We start from the raw sequence: 15,091 nt of genomic DNA, 5'->3' as shown, positions 1-15,091 counted from the left end.
ACTGGCCCCTGCCCAGTCACCATCTACACATGTGTTTTGGTGCAGTTTATTACTCCGCCATAAGACAGTACTGTCCCCCCTGTCTTATGGTAGAGTTATATATTTACTGCCTCATAATACTGCTGCATGTGTAGACAATGATGCTTTACTGCAGAGCTAATTAGTTTACTCTGCAGTAAAGAGCACATGTACACACACCTACTGAGTTCCAGTATTATACAACAGGCATGCCTAAGAACTCAGGGGCTGTAAGACCTTGATTTCTCTGTACTGATGGACCTCAGTTTATCTTTGAAGGAGACAGCTCCATGTAGAAGTTGTTGCTGCATGGCAGGCTGCAGATCCTAGAACTATACAGACTGCTCAAGCATGTATGCAAAATGTTTATCAGTTAGTAATTACCCACTAGGTCAAAAAAATGAAACAAAAAAGTCGAGACAGTGGCTAAAAATTTGTTTCATATGACTATGTAATAGGGAAACAGTGGAGTCCTTCATATCCCATTCCTTAAGAGGAAGGGTCATGTCAAACATTAAGAAATTATTTAAAAAAAAAAGTTTTCTAAATTAAAGAGATCATCATTTCCTCAACTTGGTAAAACTGCTGTGCTTAGGGAATATACATCTGAGCAATGAAGACATAATTAACTTATAACTCAAGAAGTGTATTTTATGACACAGATTACAAATTCACATAGGGCATGTCTACACATGCATTTACTCCAGTCTAGATTTACTGTGTAGTAAGTGTTTTTGGGTAGATGTCTACACATGCAGTGATTAAGGAGAAGATTTGCTCCCAGTTTCCTGTAGCCCTGCAATGTGCCCCTACTGCCACAGGGGAAGCTACAGGCTCTCCCAGGGTGCTAGCCCAGGGGCTGGCAGGGAGTAGTGGACCAGGAAATAGCTGTCTCCTTGCCCTAGGGGGCTGCCTGCTGCTGGGGCAGGGACAATGTCCCCCTGCCCCGACAGCAGCGAGCTCCTGGCCCTGGTTCCCCAGTCAGGGGCACTGGGCTTGGAAAGATCTGTAGGAGAGTGTCTCATGGCTAGCTGCCCCACTGGTGAATCGGGGCAGGGGGCTGGGACCTACCCCTCCCCTGCAGCTCTTCCTAAGCCCTATGTTTCGATTTCCTGATTGGGGCACAGGGCCGGGACCTGCCCCTGACTGTGACAGTTCCTGGCCAGCCCCAGAAGCTGGCTGTATGTGCAGCCTGTAGCTGGCTTGAGACTGCCTGAAACAGGACAGTGCCCAGCCACCTCCAGGTTGCATGTGCTTTCCCACACAGTCTGGGGCTGGCTGGGACTTGTCTTGGCTGGGACCCGCTTCTGACCATCTCCAGGCTGTTGGGGAACTGTCCCCATGCAGGAAGCTCCCAGCCCCTGCTCCGCAATTACACGTACAATCGCGGAGTTTGGGTTGGGGAACTTGTTCCCTGCGCAGCTGCGTAAATATGGAGCTGGGAGGGGGAACAGGCTTGGGTAACCTACACTTTCCCATAGAATCTTAACATAAATAATAAAAAGGCTTACCTAGACTCTGTATTGTCTTATATCTGAAGTCAAATTCCTCTTGCAGATCTTCTAAGTATTTGACATCTTGTTCTGTCATCTTTTCAATAAATAAATAAATAGGATGTAAGGAAGTATTCACATCTGTCAGGTGCTAATTTATGTTAAAAATAACTAAATTCTAGTGAACTTCTCAGGGTAAATTTAATACTTCCCTTTTCCATCATTTGAGAATCCCTATGACTAGATAGAACTGTTTATCTACTAGTCACTAAAAAAGGAATGAAAGTATGTCACCATATTACACATTTATATAAGGGAAGACACACATTTCTTTCAGTTTGTGGCCCAGAAAAATCAAATATTTATCCTCTCTCTCACTCTGAAATTCCTATTGATACAATCAGTTCCATCCATCACACTGCTATGGCAAAATTCTCACAAATTCTCACAAATACCTGGACCTTGTATGTAACTGAACATACAGTTTACTTTCATGTGTAAGTGCTCCAAATAGTTAATTCACATCCATTTAGTTTATCAATTTGTTTGAAAGTATTAACTTACTAAAATTAGTTGAGACTGTGTGTTCTTTGGTCTATGAAAAACGCAATTATTTATTGGCACAACCCCCCACACAGCACTCTGAACAAGCCTTCCTCTACCTCTCCTTTTCATTGAGGCTAGTCCCAATGGTAATTTGCTGCTGTTGATTATCATTCTTTGAAGAGTGGTTTCACTTCAAAGAATGAAGAGTTACTTTCACTAACTTTATAAATTAAGAATTAAATTTTCACTGTGCATTTGAACATACAATAACCTCTCAAGGAATATCAGGATTTGCATATGCATATCTAAGAAAAGCATTTGTCCTTCCAAGTTAATCCAATAGTGAATCTGCAAGACAAAGCACTTCTACCACTCTGTAGAGACATTAAATACAGGGTAATTTCCCTTCTTTAAACAAAGAATTCCAATTTTTTATTTATATTTATAACTTTTATTTAGCCTATTTAAACAGTTAAATTTTTCATTGTCCTAAGGCCAAACAGGCGAAGTACTGGTTTGTATAACAGACCTAGCACTTCGGGTACCAGATTATCTCACGATATGATCATATCACACAAAAAGCCTAATACCTCAGCATTTAAGTTAATGGACAATTTTGTGTTGACTTCCACAGAACAGTTAAAGTTGTACCTAGGACCAACTTGGTTACACAGGTAGGTAGCCACCAACTTTATTTTTAGATAACGGTATACTGAACTGTGGGCAAAATAGTGAAACAGTTACAGGTTTGGCTTTTTACAGGGTTTCACTTTCAGGCTATAATACTGAAAAGGGTCAGAGGACTCATTAATCATATAATAAAAAGGTGATTTGTGAACAGATTTATCAGACAAAGGGCTATATATAGACTGTGCCATAGCAAATCTTACATTTTTTTAAAAGTCCTTCTCCATGTCACTAACAAAAAGGAGACTTAACACCAATACAGAACTATTGGCTTGGAGTTCATCGGGGCTAGCTGCATTTTTGGAAAATTAAAAACCCAGTCTCTTAAGTCACAACTTTCTCACAGAAAGCCAAATCCTTTTTTTTTTACCTTTTGCATAGGGAATAAACCTTTAAATGACAGGAATAAGGTATATGCACAAGTACATTCACAGGTGCCTATTTTCTATGCACAATTCAAGCGCATCCTATAAAAGTATGGTTCCTTTTAATTGTTTTCGTTGTGCCCCTCCACGCACAAAGGCTGTAGAGTGGCTCTGTAGTTTACCACAGGTCTATGTTCACTCAGTTGGGCTGAGGTAGGGTGACAGGCTGCTAGGCTTCTTTCCCTTGGTTAGAATCTAAAAAAATTCTCTTCCTTGGTGTCTCCCTTTACAATTAAACTAAGAACAACAATGCAAAATCCTTATTCTAAGTTTCCTCTTTAAGCTAAGCTATTTCTAGTATCTGCTTTGTTGAACTTCACATTCTCTGTCCTTACCTTTCCACCTTTTATTGATCCAGCAAAAGATGTCACAAAGAAGCCTTGCTTCTCCTTACTTCCCACTAATAACAAAACATTTCTGAGTTGATGCCACCAAGATCTACTTCAACTGGATGTGTGGCTTAGTCTGCAGAAATAGATGCATAGCTCTGTGCAGAGTCCTAGACCCTGATTCTGTTTCACAGGGGGTGTGTCTACATGAGATGGTTGTTACTATGGCAATGTAGCATCAGTGGGCATGAACAGTGATACTTACGCTACTGTGCAGTAGCAATGAGCTACTGTGCTGTAGTGTGGGAAAAGGACTGTGCAGCATCAGGACTGTGTAGTAACTCCAGTTACTGCATGGTCATTTGGTACTTGCTTAAGCAAGTAACAACTGCACAGTCTGGTGCATGTGTAGCCATGGCCAGGGAGTGACTATGTCTACACTGCCATCATTGCTGTGATGCCAGCTTGTATACAGGTTTCCCTCTGTGGTCAACCACGGTTTTGAGTATCCATGCTTAATATTCTATATTCTATACCATTTTGGCTACCACAGTATACAGTTTTGAGTAACCGCGGTTTTCCATGGCTGTGCGTCAGCCTGCCACCTGCCATTTTTCCCATAAGCCTTTTGTCTTGCCAACCACAGTTTTGCCAACCATGGGAACTTTCAGGAACCTGTATACAGGCCGAAATACCTAGCTCTAGGATTGCTAGAAGCATGGCCATAGCATCACAGATTACAGTGCCAATTACATGTTTAGGCAGTTAACCTGAAGTGAAGCTAGCTCAGGTGTGTCTGGACACACAGTAGTGACTGCTGTGTAGACTTACTCTGTAACATGCAACATACCTGGGCACTGTTCTTAATGGCTGATACTTTGTGTTCCACATTTCTTTGTCTTTCTGAAACTACAGAGTTCTGCAGTGACTTTTCCAGTGGCCCCTAGAAAATATTTAATATACAGCATGTTAGATCTTTTTAAATGTATGAAAACAGCAATTCCATTTCCCCTCACATAAAATACTAGAGCTGTCCACCATTTGGGTGGTGGCTGCATGACCCATCGGCTGCAAACCCCTGGGCCACATAATACATGGGCTGCACATGTTGGGGGTGGCCAGCTTTTCACTTCACTGTGTGCAGCCTGGCTCCACTCCTGGCTACATGTAGAGCCCAGATCTGCTTCTGCCCGTGTGTGCAGCCTGGCCAGGCCCACTCCACTGCTGGCCATTCATGCTGCCCAGCTACACATGCTGCCCAGCTCTAGTACCCCACCAGTGTACAGAGCATGGGCAGCACAGACCCTTCCTTGGTCCTTCCACTGCACCACCCTTACTCCCAGGAGTGCGGCAGGAAGCAGAAGCTGGAAGAGAGGGGGAACTCAGAGTCTCTGGCCACAAAGCAGCTACAGCAATGCAGGGAGTGGCGGCCAAATGGGAGCCTGTGAGCCACCTGTTAACTCCTCATGGGAAGCATGCAGCTTTCAGACCACCAGTTGGACAGTTCTGTCCCAGACAACTAGCTTCACCAAAATTTCTAGCACAAAAGTGGAATTTGGAATCAGGTCTTTAGCTGCTGTATAGCAGTACAAGTTTCACAGACTTGTAAGCAATACATGCTAGATTTTGAGATCAGAAAGCTAAAAGGACATGATCAGTACTGGCAACATTTCAAAATAGAAAAGAATGTTTAAAAACAACAAAATCCAATCTGAAAAATATATTCTTGTTATATTGCTGAAAAATGGTGTTATTGACTTAATGTAGTAAGTATATAAATCATGTATACAAGCTGTTACTAAAATGTAGTACTGTATATACAACTTATTTATAGAACAGATTCACTTTAAAAAAACACACCTTGTACCAGTACAATTTTTCTAACATACATATTCAATATTGTATTTAACTGAATCCAAGACAACCTTGAATATAAGACAATCCCCCATTATCAGTTTTTATTTATTTGTGTGTGTGCGTGTATATAGCAGTGGTAGGGAGGCAGGTGGTGGAAGAGGAGGTGGTGGGAGTGGCAAGTGGGGGGAGCACACGGTAGGGGAGGCAGTGGGAGGGCAGACTTCTAACCATCACTCAGGCTCTGGCCTCACTCCAGCCCAGGGCATGAATCACATACTTGCAGCCCCAGCCTGGCCAGGCAGCAGCAGCAGCATGGTATCACCACCACTGCTACTGGGCTGGCCTGGGGCAGCTGATATATATTTATATATATGTGTGTGCGCCTTAGCCCAGAGTAGGGCTGGAGTCTGTTGAAGCCAGAGCCAGGACAAGCAGTAGCAATGGTTGGGGGGCCAGACGGGCGCAGAGGCTGGAGGCGGGAGAGGCAGGCTGGGGCAGGAGGAGGAAGACCTGGAGCCAGAGCAGCTGCCTGCTCCTGCATCTGCTCATACTCAAATCTTATGAGGGGCTTCCCCCCCCATTTTTAATGGTTGGTGGGTAGGCCCTCATCTTGGATTCAAGTCCATACACTACTTAGAGATTTTTCTCATTTAAAAAAAAAACATTAACAAGTGTAGCATTGTATATCATGTTTATATTTTATTTTTAACAATGGGACTTGTTTTAATCATTTCAAAAGGATTGCTTTCCCTGAAAGATCATTCGTATAGTTTCTAAAGATTAGCTGTAACATAGTTTGTAAAGATTAGCTGTAACACTTAAACATTACAGACTCAGGTCTTGTAAACAAATGTGCTTAATTTTAAGCACAAGTGCACAGGTGTTTGGGGATTGGGACCAACAGGCTAAATATTGCCTTCAGATATATTCACTGATGGTTTCATCATGTAAGGACAGACATGGCTCAAACAGATTAATGAAATACAGTGTGTTACCTGTACAGGCATGCTTGCTGCAGCTAGTATTCGTCTCTCTTCTCGTAAGCAGTTTGAGATAATAACGGCTATGTGCATAGGATTACCATGGTATTTCCCCTGAAAACAAAAGTAAATACTACTATAATAATTAAAAGAAATTAGAGTAATACAGAAATTATATATATCATAAATCAGTTGAGAAAATATTTGTGTTACTTGAGAAGATTCTGTAACATTTCCAACTATTGCAAACACTGGCTCAACTATGGAATAGTGTTATTATTTTGGGAACCCTCATGTTGATCTGTGTACCTAGAACAGCGTTTCTCAGCCCATAGGTTGCAACCCAAAAGTAGGTAGCAAGACTATATAAAAGGGTTGTGAACAATCATGGAAAAATAGGGAAAATCATGGATTTTCCTTGATTTTCTTTAAAGGAGAAAAACGAGGGAAATCACGGGTTTCCCTTTGCAAGTTGGCAGAATTCCAGTTTGCAAGGGGCTGCTTGGGGTTGGGGAAGCAGGAGGAGGGTGATCAGGGAGGGGCGCCATGTGCATATACACATGCACGTGACAGCCAGGCAACACGGAAAGCAGCTCCCACAGCTCCCTGCAGGTAAGTCTATGGGGCAGGGGGAGGGGTATAGATGACTCATCAGGGGGGCACGTGCACAAGGAGTAATGGATGGGGTGGGGAACAGGGCACACTGCCCTCACTTCCCACAGCTACCACTCCTCTCAGGCTGCAGCTGTACCTCAGAGGGGACGTGGGGTGGCAAGCAGCGCAGATGACCCAGGGGGAGCAGTAGCAGCCAGGCCATGGCAGCAGACTAGAGCTGCGGCCCAACACACAAGCGGCCAGTGGTGGGAGAAGGTCAGGGCAGCATGGCCCCACCATCCATTACTCCTCATGCTGCTGGCAGCACAGCTGCCATGGTGGTCCTGGTGGTGGCAGTGGCAACAGCAAGTCTCAACACCTTGCTCCGATTCCTGTCTGCTGGGCTGTGGAGGTGGCTCCTGCCCATGTTGGTCCAGCCAGGCTGTAGCCTCATGCCTACTGTGGGAATGCACCCCTCCCTGCCTCCACTCTGCCCCACATACTGCGTGGCTGGGACCTAGGGGTGGGAGGCAGTGGGTCAGGAGTGAGGGGCACCAGCAGGGCTAGGGGACTGCAAGTCACGATTCAGGGGCACCAGTAGAGCTAGGGGGCTCCAAGTCAGGAGTCGGGGCACCAGCAATTTGCATTGTGCAAACTATACAATGATGAATTGTACTATTACTCTATTGGGAGTAATAGAGGTCCACAGGCTGATATTGCTGTTAATGTTTTCCTTTTGATGTTTATTTCTGTCTTTAAAATTAAGACTGTTGAGCTGCTTTAACTTGTAGCCTGGGGCCAAAATACTTGTGCGTTTTCTATTTAAACTATTTACTGGGTCAGGATTTGCCATCAATGTTTACAAATGGGTCCTGGTATGAAAGAACTTGAGAACCACTGAGCTAAAAGGCTGAGAATCACCATTTCCAGAAATATCATCTGGATTTGTTTTGAATATGGCTAAATGATACTGTAGGCATATCACAATGTAGTGCTGTGTGGTGATACTTAAGCCACTTCTAAATGAAGTAGCTCTGGTAATAGAAGAAGTACAGATCCATTAATGTTGAGTTCTGCTTCTCAACAGGACTATTTAGCCCATATAGAGAGCTGTACCAATGTGGTTATACTGCTGCCTCCATTTTGCTAGGCAGACCTACCCAATGTGAAAATAGTGCTGTCACCCAGTGAGTTATATGCACAAAGTCTCCCAATGATACTAATGCTAATTCCACTGAAAAGACGTTAAAGGTAGTGGAAATGATTTTTTAAAATGCTTATACTGTGAAGTATGCCACTAATGCCACTGCAGGTCTTCTTGAAAAGACTTGCTCAAACTTCATGCTCAGTCTTCATTCATATGGTTTATTTACTTGAATATAAGACAAGCCTGATTATAAGATGTCCCCCCAATAATTAGATTCTATATATGGAAAATGTATACATTTGTTATAGTTCTCCAGGTATACAATCTCATTATTGGAGGTTTGTCTTGAATTTATCAACCTCCCACTGCTACAGCAGGGAAAATAAATCTGGGGGGTCGCATAGCCCCTTTGCCCTTCACCCCTCCCTTATTCCCTCTGCAGCCCCTTTCCCCCTTCTTATTGTCAGACCATGGTCTCCCTGAACACACAGAAATGAGGAACGTATTTGAAAAAAGTGACCTTGAAATAAACATAGGTGTAGCAATTTGCATATAACTACCCATAGACTTAGTCTACCCAGAAATGATGCATTTTACTTTTTTTTGAAAGTGCTGCAAGTTTTAGCACAAGTACTCTATAACCACATGTTTAAGTAGCACTTTGACACTTATTTATTTATAGTGCAAGCTATGCATTATATTAGTCCAAAGCCAAAAGGCTCAGGATTTACCATATAGTTCATTGGGCTGGGTCCCAGCGGATTCAACAGCATTTCAAGCCATGGTGACCCTGCAGTTCAGCAATGCTCAAGTATGTATATATACTCCAAATACCTCTCCACCCCACAAAGGATTCACGTGCTAATTGACCCCCCCCCCACTCATGACAGGAACCAGGTGTTCTTTTCATGAATCCTTGGATCTTCCAAAAGCTTATATGCAGATGAGGTGCAGAACAGCTTGGTCCAGCTTTATCTCATGGTGGGCGGGGCCACAATCATATGTGAAAAGCTAAGAGGGGAGGAGGTGAGAGAGGGATTCTGTGTGAACTCTTTGGGGCCCTGCCAGCCATTAAAGGCTGGTGAAGAAATGGGAATAATTGGAATATAGGAAAGAAAGGTGCAGCTCAGCTGTGGGAGTGAAGAGGAAGTAAAAATGTATACAGTGCAGTGGCTCACCATGACTTGAAAAGAGTTGTTGCTGAGGGGGACTGTGCAAAAGTGGCACTATTGCACATTTCGTTCAGATAGACTGTACTAAAATAGCTTTGGCAGGGGAACTACCATGACCATGATGGCAGGGCAAGTACCCTAACCAAGATAATACAATTAAAATGTCACCATGTAGTGGCGGGTTGCACCCTTGTCTGCTTGCAGAGAGGAATCCCCATGAGAGCCTCATCGTTAGCTTCCCACTGGCCAGCTTACAGTGCAGGGATCTTGGCTACATGCTACCTTTGTGGAAATGGGAGACTCCTCCTTAGCTTGCTCCTGCAGTCACATGGCTGAGGGCAAGTGAAACTCAGAGGCATGCAAACCCTAAGTCTCTGGGTTTGGGCCTGCACATAAGATGCCTGCCAAAGGATTTGGAAGCATCTGAAGTCCCAGGCGGGTGGAAGATGCTTGCCAGTAGTATGCCCACATATGGTTCTTGAATGACTCATGGATTCAGAATTGATTTGGCTGATTTGACTTGGGACACGAAAAATTTTCCTTAAAAAATAAAGGCCGGGGGGAAGGGGAGGAGGAGATAACATGATCTGGTTTCAGCCCAGGTGGTTTTACATACCTGGAAAGAGATATCCCCTTTTTCCTGGCCTAGAAAGACTTGGGCTAGGGACAGACATTAAAAAAGCCTGAGCCTCAATTGATTTAATCTTTGTAGGTTAGTCTAACCTACCTAGGTTGAACCAGTTTGCAACTGCACAGACATTCCCTCTGGACTGAAGAAATGCAGGCACATACCTGCAGTGGCTCGGGCTAGAAGCCAGGGGGCACAAGAGCAACCCTACCTTCCCTTGTACAATGCTGAGCTGGGGGGTGTGGCCAGGCCTCAGCTGGACCTCTGATTAGGGAAGGGAGTAAACCCCCACTGTGCCTAAACTGTCCCATGCTTTTCGCTGCTCAGGGGACGGGAGTGTTGCCAGCCCCCAGCCAGCACTCTGAGGCAAGGGTGTGTGTGCAGTGCATGCATCTGTTGATGAGACTGAGCTTTTCAATCTCCCTCCCTCTGCTTCTTCATACTGTCTGCAAACCTGACAGGTGAGGGAGCCACCAGGGGGCTGATAACACAGCGTTTACTAGCCTATCAGCAAAACAAAAGCCTCTCTCATTAGTTCAAGGTCTTCTTAAACAGCTTTTTCCAAGGAAGGAATGGTGGAACATTACCAGCTGACCTGTTGATTACTCCGAAAAGCCCTAAGCAGACACTGTTCTGTCTGCCTGTCCCAGTGAAATTGGAAACACACAGACACCTCTCAGCATTAGCTAGCATACCACATGCGTAGGTTGTGTGGGACTGGGGTCCATGCTGTGGGAGATGGGAGGGAGGGGGGAATCCCTGCTTGAGCAACAAGCAGCGAGTGGGGGTTGGGATCTTGGAAGCAAAGCAGACCCTGATGTGCCTACAGTCTCTTCCAGAGCTCTGGCTAGGGAGCAGAGTGTTGGGGCCAGCCCTGTTCTCTGGAGCAGACAGCACAGCCCAGGGCTGCGAAGCATCTGGGATGCTTGGGGACTTTGGTTTAACTTAAACCAGGAAGGGGTTTGGGACAGACATTGCATAAACTGGTTTGACCCAAATCAGTTAAGTCTGATGCTACATTCAACCAGGTTTATCTCAAACCCGTTTCAGCAATTTGCAAACTGGTTTATGTGCACTGAACATCTGTTCTGTTACAGGTTTAAACTAGTTTCTGATCATTTAAACCGGTTTATGTGTAATGGCTGTCCCTAGCCTCAGTGTAGTTGAAGGTGGAGACCTATCCATTGTTCCTTTGGCTAGGGGCAAGTGAGACTAGGAGGCATCTAAACCCCACGGCCTCTGAGTTGGGGTTGCACGTAGGATGCCTGCCATGGATTTGGGAATATATGAAACCCTTGGCTGAAGAGTCTGGGAGGCAGAATATTTGTCAGTGGTAGTGCCACACAGACGTGAATGATTGAGCTCTGCTCAGTTGATAGAATTCTGAACTGATTTGGCTAATTTGGCCTGAGACACAAAATTAAAAAAAACACATAGTAGGCTCCCATCAGCATGTTTACCCTAAACGGGCCTTGTGTTTCATAGTTATGCTCAGTGCTGGCTGCATTTAATAAACTTCATAGTTGATTTCCATCATTGAGCTCATGCTGCTTTTAGCAACAGGTCACAGAAAAGTAATATATTTAATGCAGTTTCCTTGTATATGAATGTAAGACGAGGGGCCTTTCCCCATGTTGATTATGTGGTACCCCACTTTATATTCCAGTAAATATGGTAATCACATAACAGCAGTATGGCAATACATCCCCAAACAGTGCCCCAATGAGAGTTCCTTTGTCCTAAATGCAAACCCATTCTTAGTAAAATATGGTTCCTGTTTGAAACAGATTACAGCCGTAAAAGAAGTAAGAAACAGTTTGAAGATTAGCAGAAGCAAGTGGGGGTATGAGTTCAACAACAACAAATGTTCTTAAATAGGTAAAATGGAGTCTTCTGTAGTACTAGTAGTTTTTCTTTCTCTTTAAGAAAAAATCATGACCATCTACAATAATCGCCGCAAGCCTATTGGTGCATGTGGATTTACTTTACAGTGTAGTATGATTAGGGTCATTATTGTAAAAATACAGCTAAAGACATGTTTCAATGAAATTATAGCCATGAGTTATACATTGTAATGGAACAAATTAACTTTCAAATGATAAGCCGCCTGGCTTGACATGGCTTTCTTGTCAGCATGTTTTTATACGATTTTTATCAGGTTTTCCATTTTCATGTAGCCTGTATTTTAGCAAGAAAAACCACATAAGCATTTCAACATAATAATGTGGCAAGCAGAAAAACTTCCTCAACATACGACACTAGATTAAAGCTGTTCTTACCCTTGAAGAGTTTTCCTCCCAATACATAATACATCCAAAACAATGGAAGAAGCAGCAGCTTCCACTGCAAGACACCCCAGGAGCAGGATCACTGACTTTAATACAATGATGCTAGTTTAAAACTGGTATGGAATGAGAACTGAATCCAAGGTAAACAAAGATTAATTAAAGGTTGTGGTTCCTCTTCGCAAACAGAAAGCATATATATATTTGGAAGCAGCGTCATTCCTAGCAGAGTTCCTTATAGTTTTGCTTTATGTTATTTCAGCATTTGTTTACCACTTTGTATTTTTTCATGCTTTTACTAGTCTTTGTAGAGTACCATGTCTTACAAATTATTTTCCTGTATACTGTTACTCTTTCAGACTTGTCCCACTTCTCCATCATTCTGATTTTAATTTTCATACTCACCCTACTTTGTTCCTTCTGAATATTTCCCTTATTCATGCTTTTTCTTTGCTCGGTGTGATCAATTTCTCCATGCTTAGACCATATTTTTATTGTATCTTATATCAATTATTCCACCAGAGATCAACAAGGTGTGCTTATCTGATAAAGGTGTACAGTCTCATTTTGTGTGATCATATTGTTGGACTCTTAGCAGTTCTTAAATAAAAAACCCTTCTCCACATTCCTAAATGTGTTTTGGAGAAGGCACAGATTATTAGGAGGAGTTTTTCATTACATATTCTGCCTGCAGTTGCATAACATAAAGACAAACTTTTCAAAGTAAGACAAATTATTTTAATCTTTGGGGTTGGGTTCTTACTGTGTAACTAGCCAGTTGCCCATCAGGAATGGTGGGGGGGAAGCATGCAGGGATGAAGCCCTCTGCTCCCCCCCCTTCCCCTCCCCAGTCCAGGCCTCTTTACCTCTTGCTGCTTGGGGTCCAGGTCTGCCCCCCACTCCCCAGCGCAGTGGTGGGGGGAGGGTAGGAGTGGGCGGAGGAGCAGGCTCTGATCCGACAAGGGGGAGGAGGGGGTGGAGGAGGAGTGGGTCTGGGCCTAAGTGGGGGAGAAGACTCGCTCCTCCCCTCCCCCTGCTGCTGCCGCATTGGGCTCACTGCTCCCCCCTCCCACCGCCATGGCAGGCCAGCTTCTGCCCCAGCTTGGGCTCGGTACTCCTTCCGGCCCGTGTCTTCTCCCCCCACCCCCACCAATGCCACGGTGTACCCCCTATTCCCCCAACCCGCATCAGGGCACTCCTCCCCCCACTGCAGTTGCCTCAACAGTGACGAAAGAAGGAGGGAGGGGCAGGCTGAGGTCAGAGCTGGTGGCCTCACCCCCCCCACACCCTGTAGTGTCTTGACCCTGCTCCCCCACTGCGCTGCCGCTGCTGCCACCTGCAAGGAGTAAGGGGGGGTAAGGCCTTGCTCTCCCCACCCTCCGCTCCATTGATCCCTGTGTCCCCACCATCATGGTGGCGCTCCGCCACCAGCTCCTGTTTGAACGTTTGTTCACATTTTGATTGGCTGTTTATCGGCCAATCAGAGCACAAATAAAGCATTACAGACAGACAGACAGACTTAGGCTTTTATAATATTAGAATATTAAACTGTCTTGCATTATTTTTCTGATAGAGATGACACTGATGTTAACGGCATAGGATTTTGGCAGGCAGGCAGAACAATGGGGTATGAAAAGTTACCTATCCTTCACAGAGGAACTTTGACTAATTTAATCTAATTTAATCAGTTGAGGGCTATATGGGGTAAAATATACGTCCAGAGATGCCCGTGTGTTATTCCACCTCATATCTCATGGTACTGGAAAGAATTCTGATTGAGTCAAGGAGTTGACCTCGCATTCAGCAGTGAAGGAACCAACTATGATCCAAAATCACAATTAATTTAATCTGGATAGAAAGGGTGTTCTGTTATAGCGCAGCCCTGAGCACAGGGTGATGGTAAATAAGTGGACATACCCCTGATGGTATTGTGCCTCAGAGACCCCTTTTACAACACAATTCTCTTCATGTCTCTTCCTTGCTGTGTGATCAGGGAAGTTGGGTGGGCAGCTGTTGGTAATTTGAATGTTGTCAATGTTGCTTCTTTTCCTAAGCACAACAGCAATGATCATACTGAAATAAGTTTTGTTGCACATTCAATTTCTGTGATCTGGTATTCTCCAAGTTCTTGATCACAACTCCTTGGTTTGTATCTTTGGCAGCTGAGATTTCAAGGCAGTATCACATCAAACTACTATTTGACCCAGGACTGCCTAGCTTCCATCAGACAAAAACAAGTGCTGTCAGTCTAGCAAACACTCCATTATGAATGTAATCGCCAGTAACTTCTGAAAGAAACTTTGCTCCTACTTTCAATAAATAGGAAGGAAAGTGAGGAGAACATGGAGCATGACACATGCTCAGATATTTGGTTTAAGAATGTTCTTGCAAGAGGACTTAAGTCTCATTCTCTTCAGTAAAATGGAGCTATACTAGGAAAGGGACTTACTTACCTTCCTTTAATAAATGTTGGGGTTTAAAGTTCTGGGGACAAAAGTGGTAACAACAGGCATACCTCCTTTGAGATCATTGGCTACACCAAACAAGGATGCTTTATTATTTGAAAGTACAGATAATTTTGCTAGTACTTTGGACTGCTATTGCTATTTTTGTTCATTGTACAGTACTGCCATCGCTTCTATATTTGAGTGTTCTTTGCTAGAGGGAGTTGGCTTGAAGAAGACTTTGCTATTTTATGTTATCTCCACAAGCAATATGCATAGGCACAGCCTAAAGTGCATGTGGTCTGGGTTAGTCATTGCCCAATAACAGAAGTATCCTAGATGTTAGGGTTAAGCAGCACTTTTAATGCATTTATAGATGGAATCATATTTATAACCTTTGTCCCCACAAGCAGCCCCAGGATGGATGGCAAGGCCGGATGACAAGACCAGTCTCAGTCATCTGTCTCTTTCTGCATAGAGCTAGAG

General features: G+C 44.0%; 1 protein-coding gene and 1 long non-coding RNA gene across 3 annotated transcripts in view; one reads left to right on the top strand and one right to left on the bottom strand.

The window, feature by feature from the left end:
• Positions 1–15,091, top strand: part of LOC149867350 (uncharacterized) — an 86,705-nt gene that overhangs the window by 38,166 nt on the left and 33,448 nt on the right. The window lies entirely within an intron of this gene.
• Positions 1–15,091, bottom strand: part of STAT4 (signal transducer and activator of transcription 4) — a 78,925-nt gene that overhangs the window by 35,172 nt on the left and 28,662 nt on the right. For both annotated transcript variants that reach the window (XM_090045224.1, XM_090045223.1), the window contains exons 4-6: positions 6,351–6,449; positions 4,349–4,441; positions 1,530–1,608 (exon numbers count right to left, since the gene is read on the bottom strand). In XM_090045224.1, coding sequence (XP_089901350.1) covers positions 1,530–1,608; positions 4,349–4,441; positions 6,351–6,449 — 271 coding nt within the window. The remainder of the gene's footprint in view (positions 1–1,529; positions 1,609–4,348; positions 4,442–6,350; positions 6,450–15,091) is intronic.

The sequence above is a fragment of the Crocodylus siamensis genome, chromosome 4, assembly GCF_052110815.1.
Source record: "Crocodylus siamensis isolate JL-2025a chromosome 4, ASM5211081v1, whole genome shotgun sequence".
In the NCBI taxonomy this organism is placed as follows: Eukaryota; Metazoa; Chordata; order Crocodylia; family Crocodylidae; genus Crocodylus; species Crocodylus siamensis.
The sequence above is the reverse complement of the archived record's forward strand: the minus strand, read 5'-3'. Positions and strand labels throughout refer to the sequence as shown.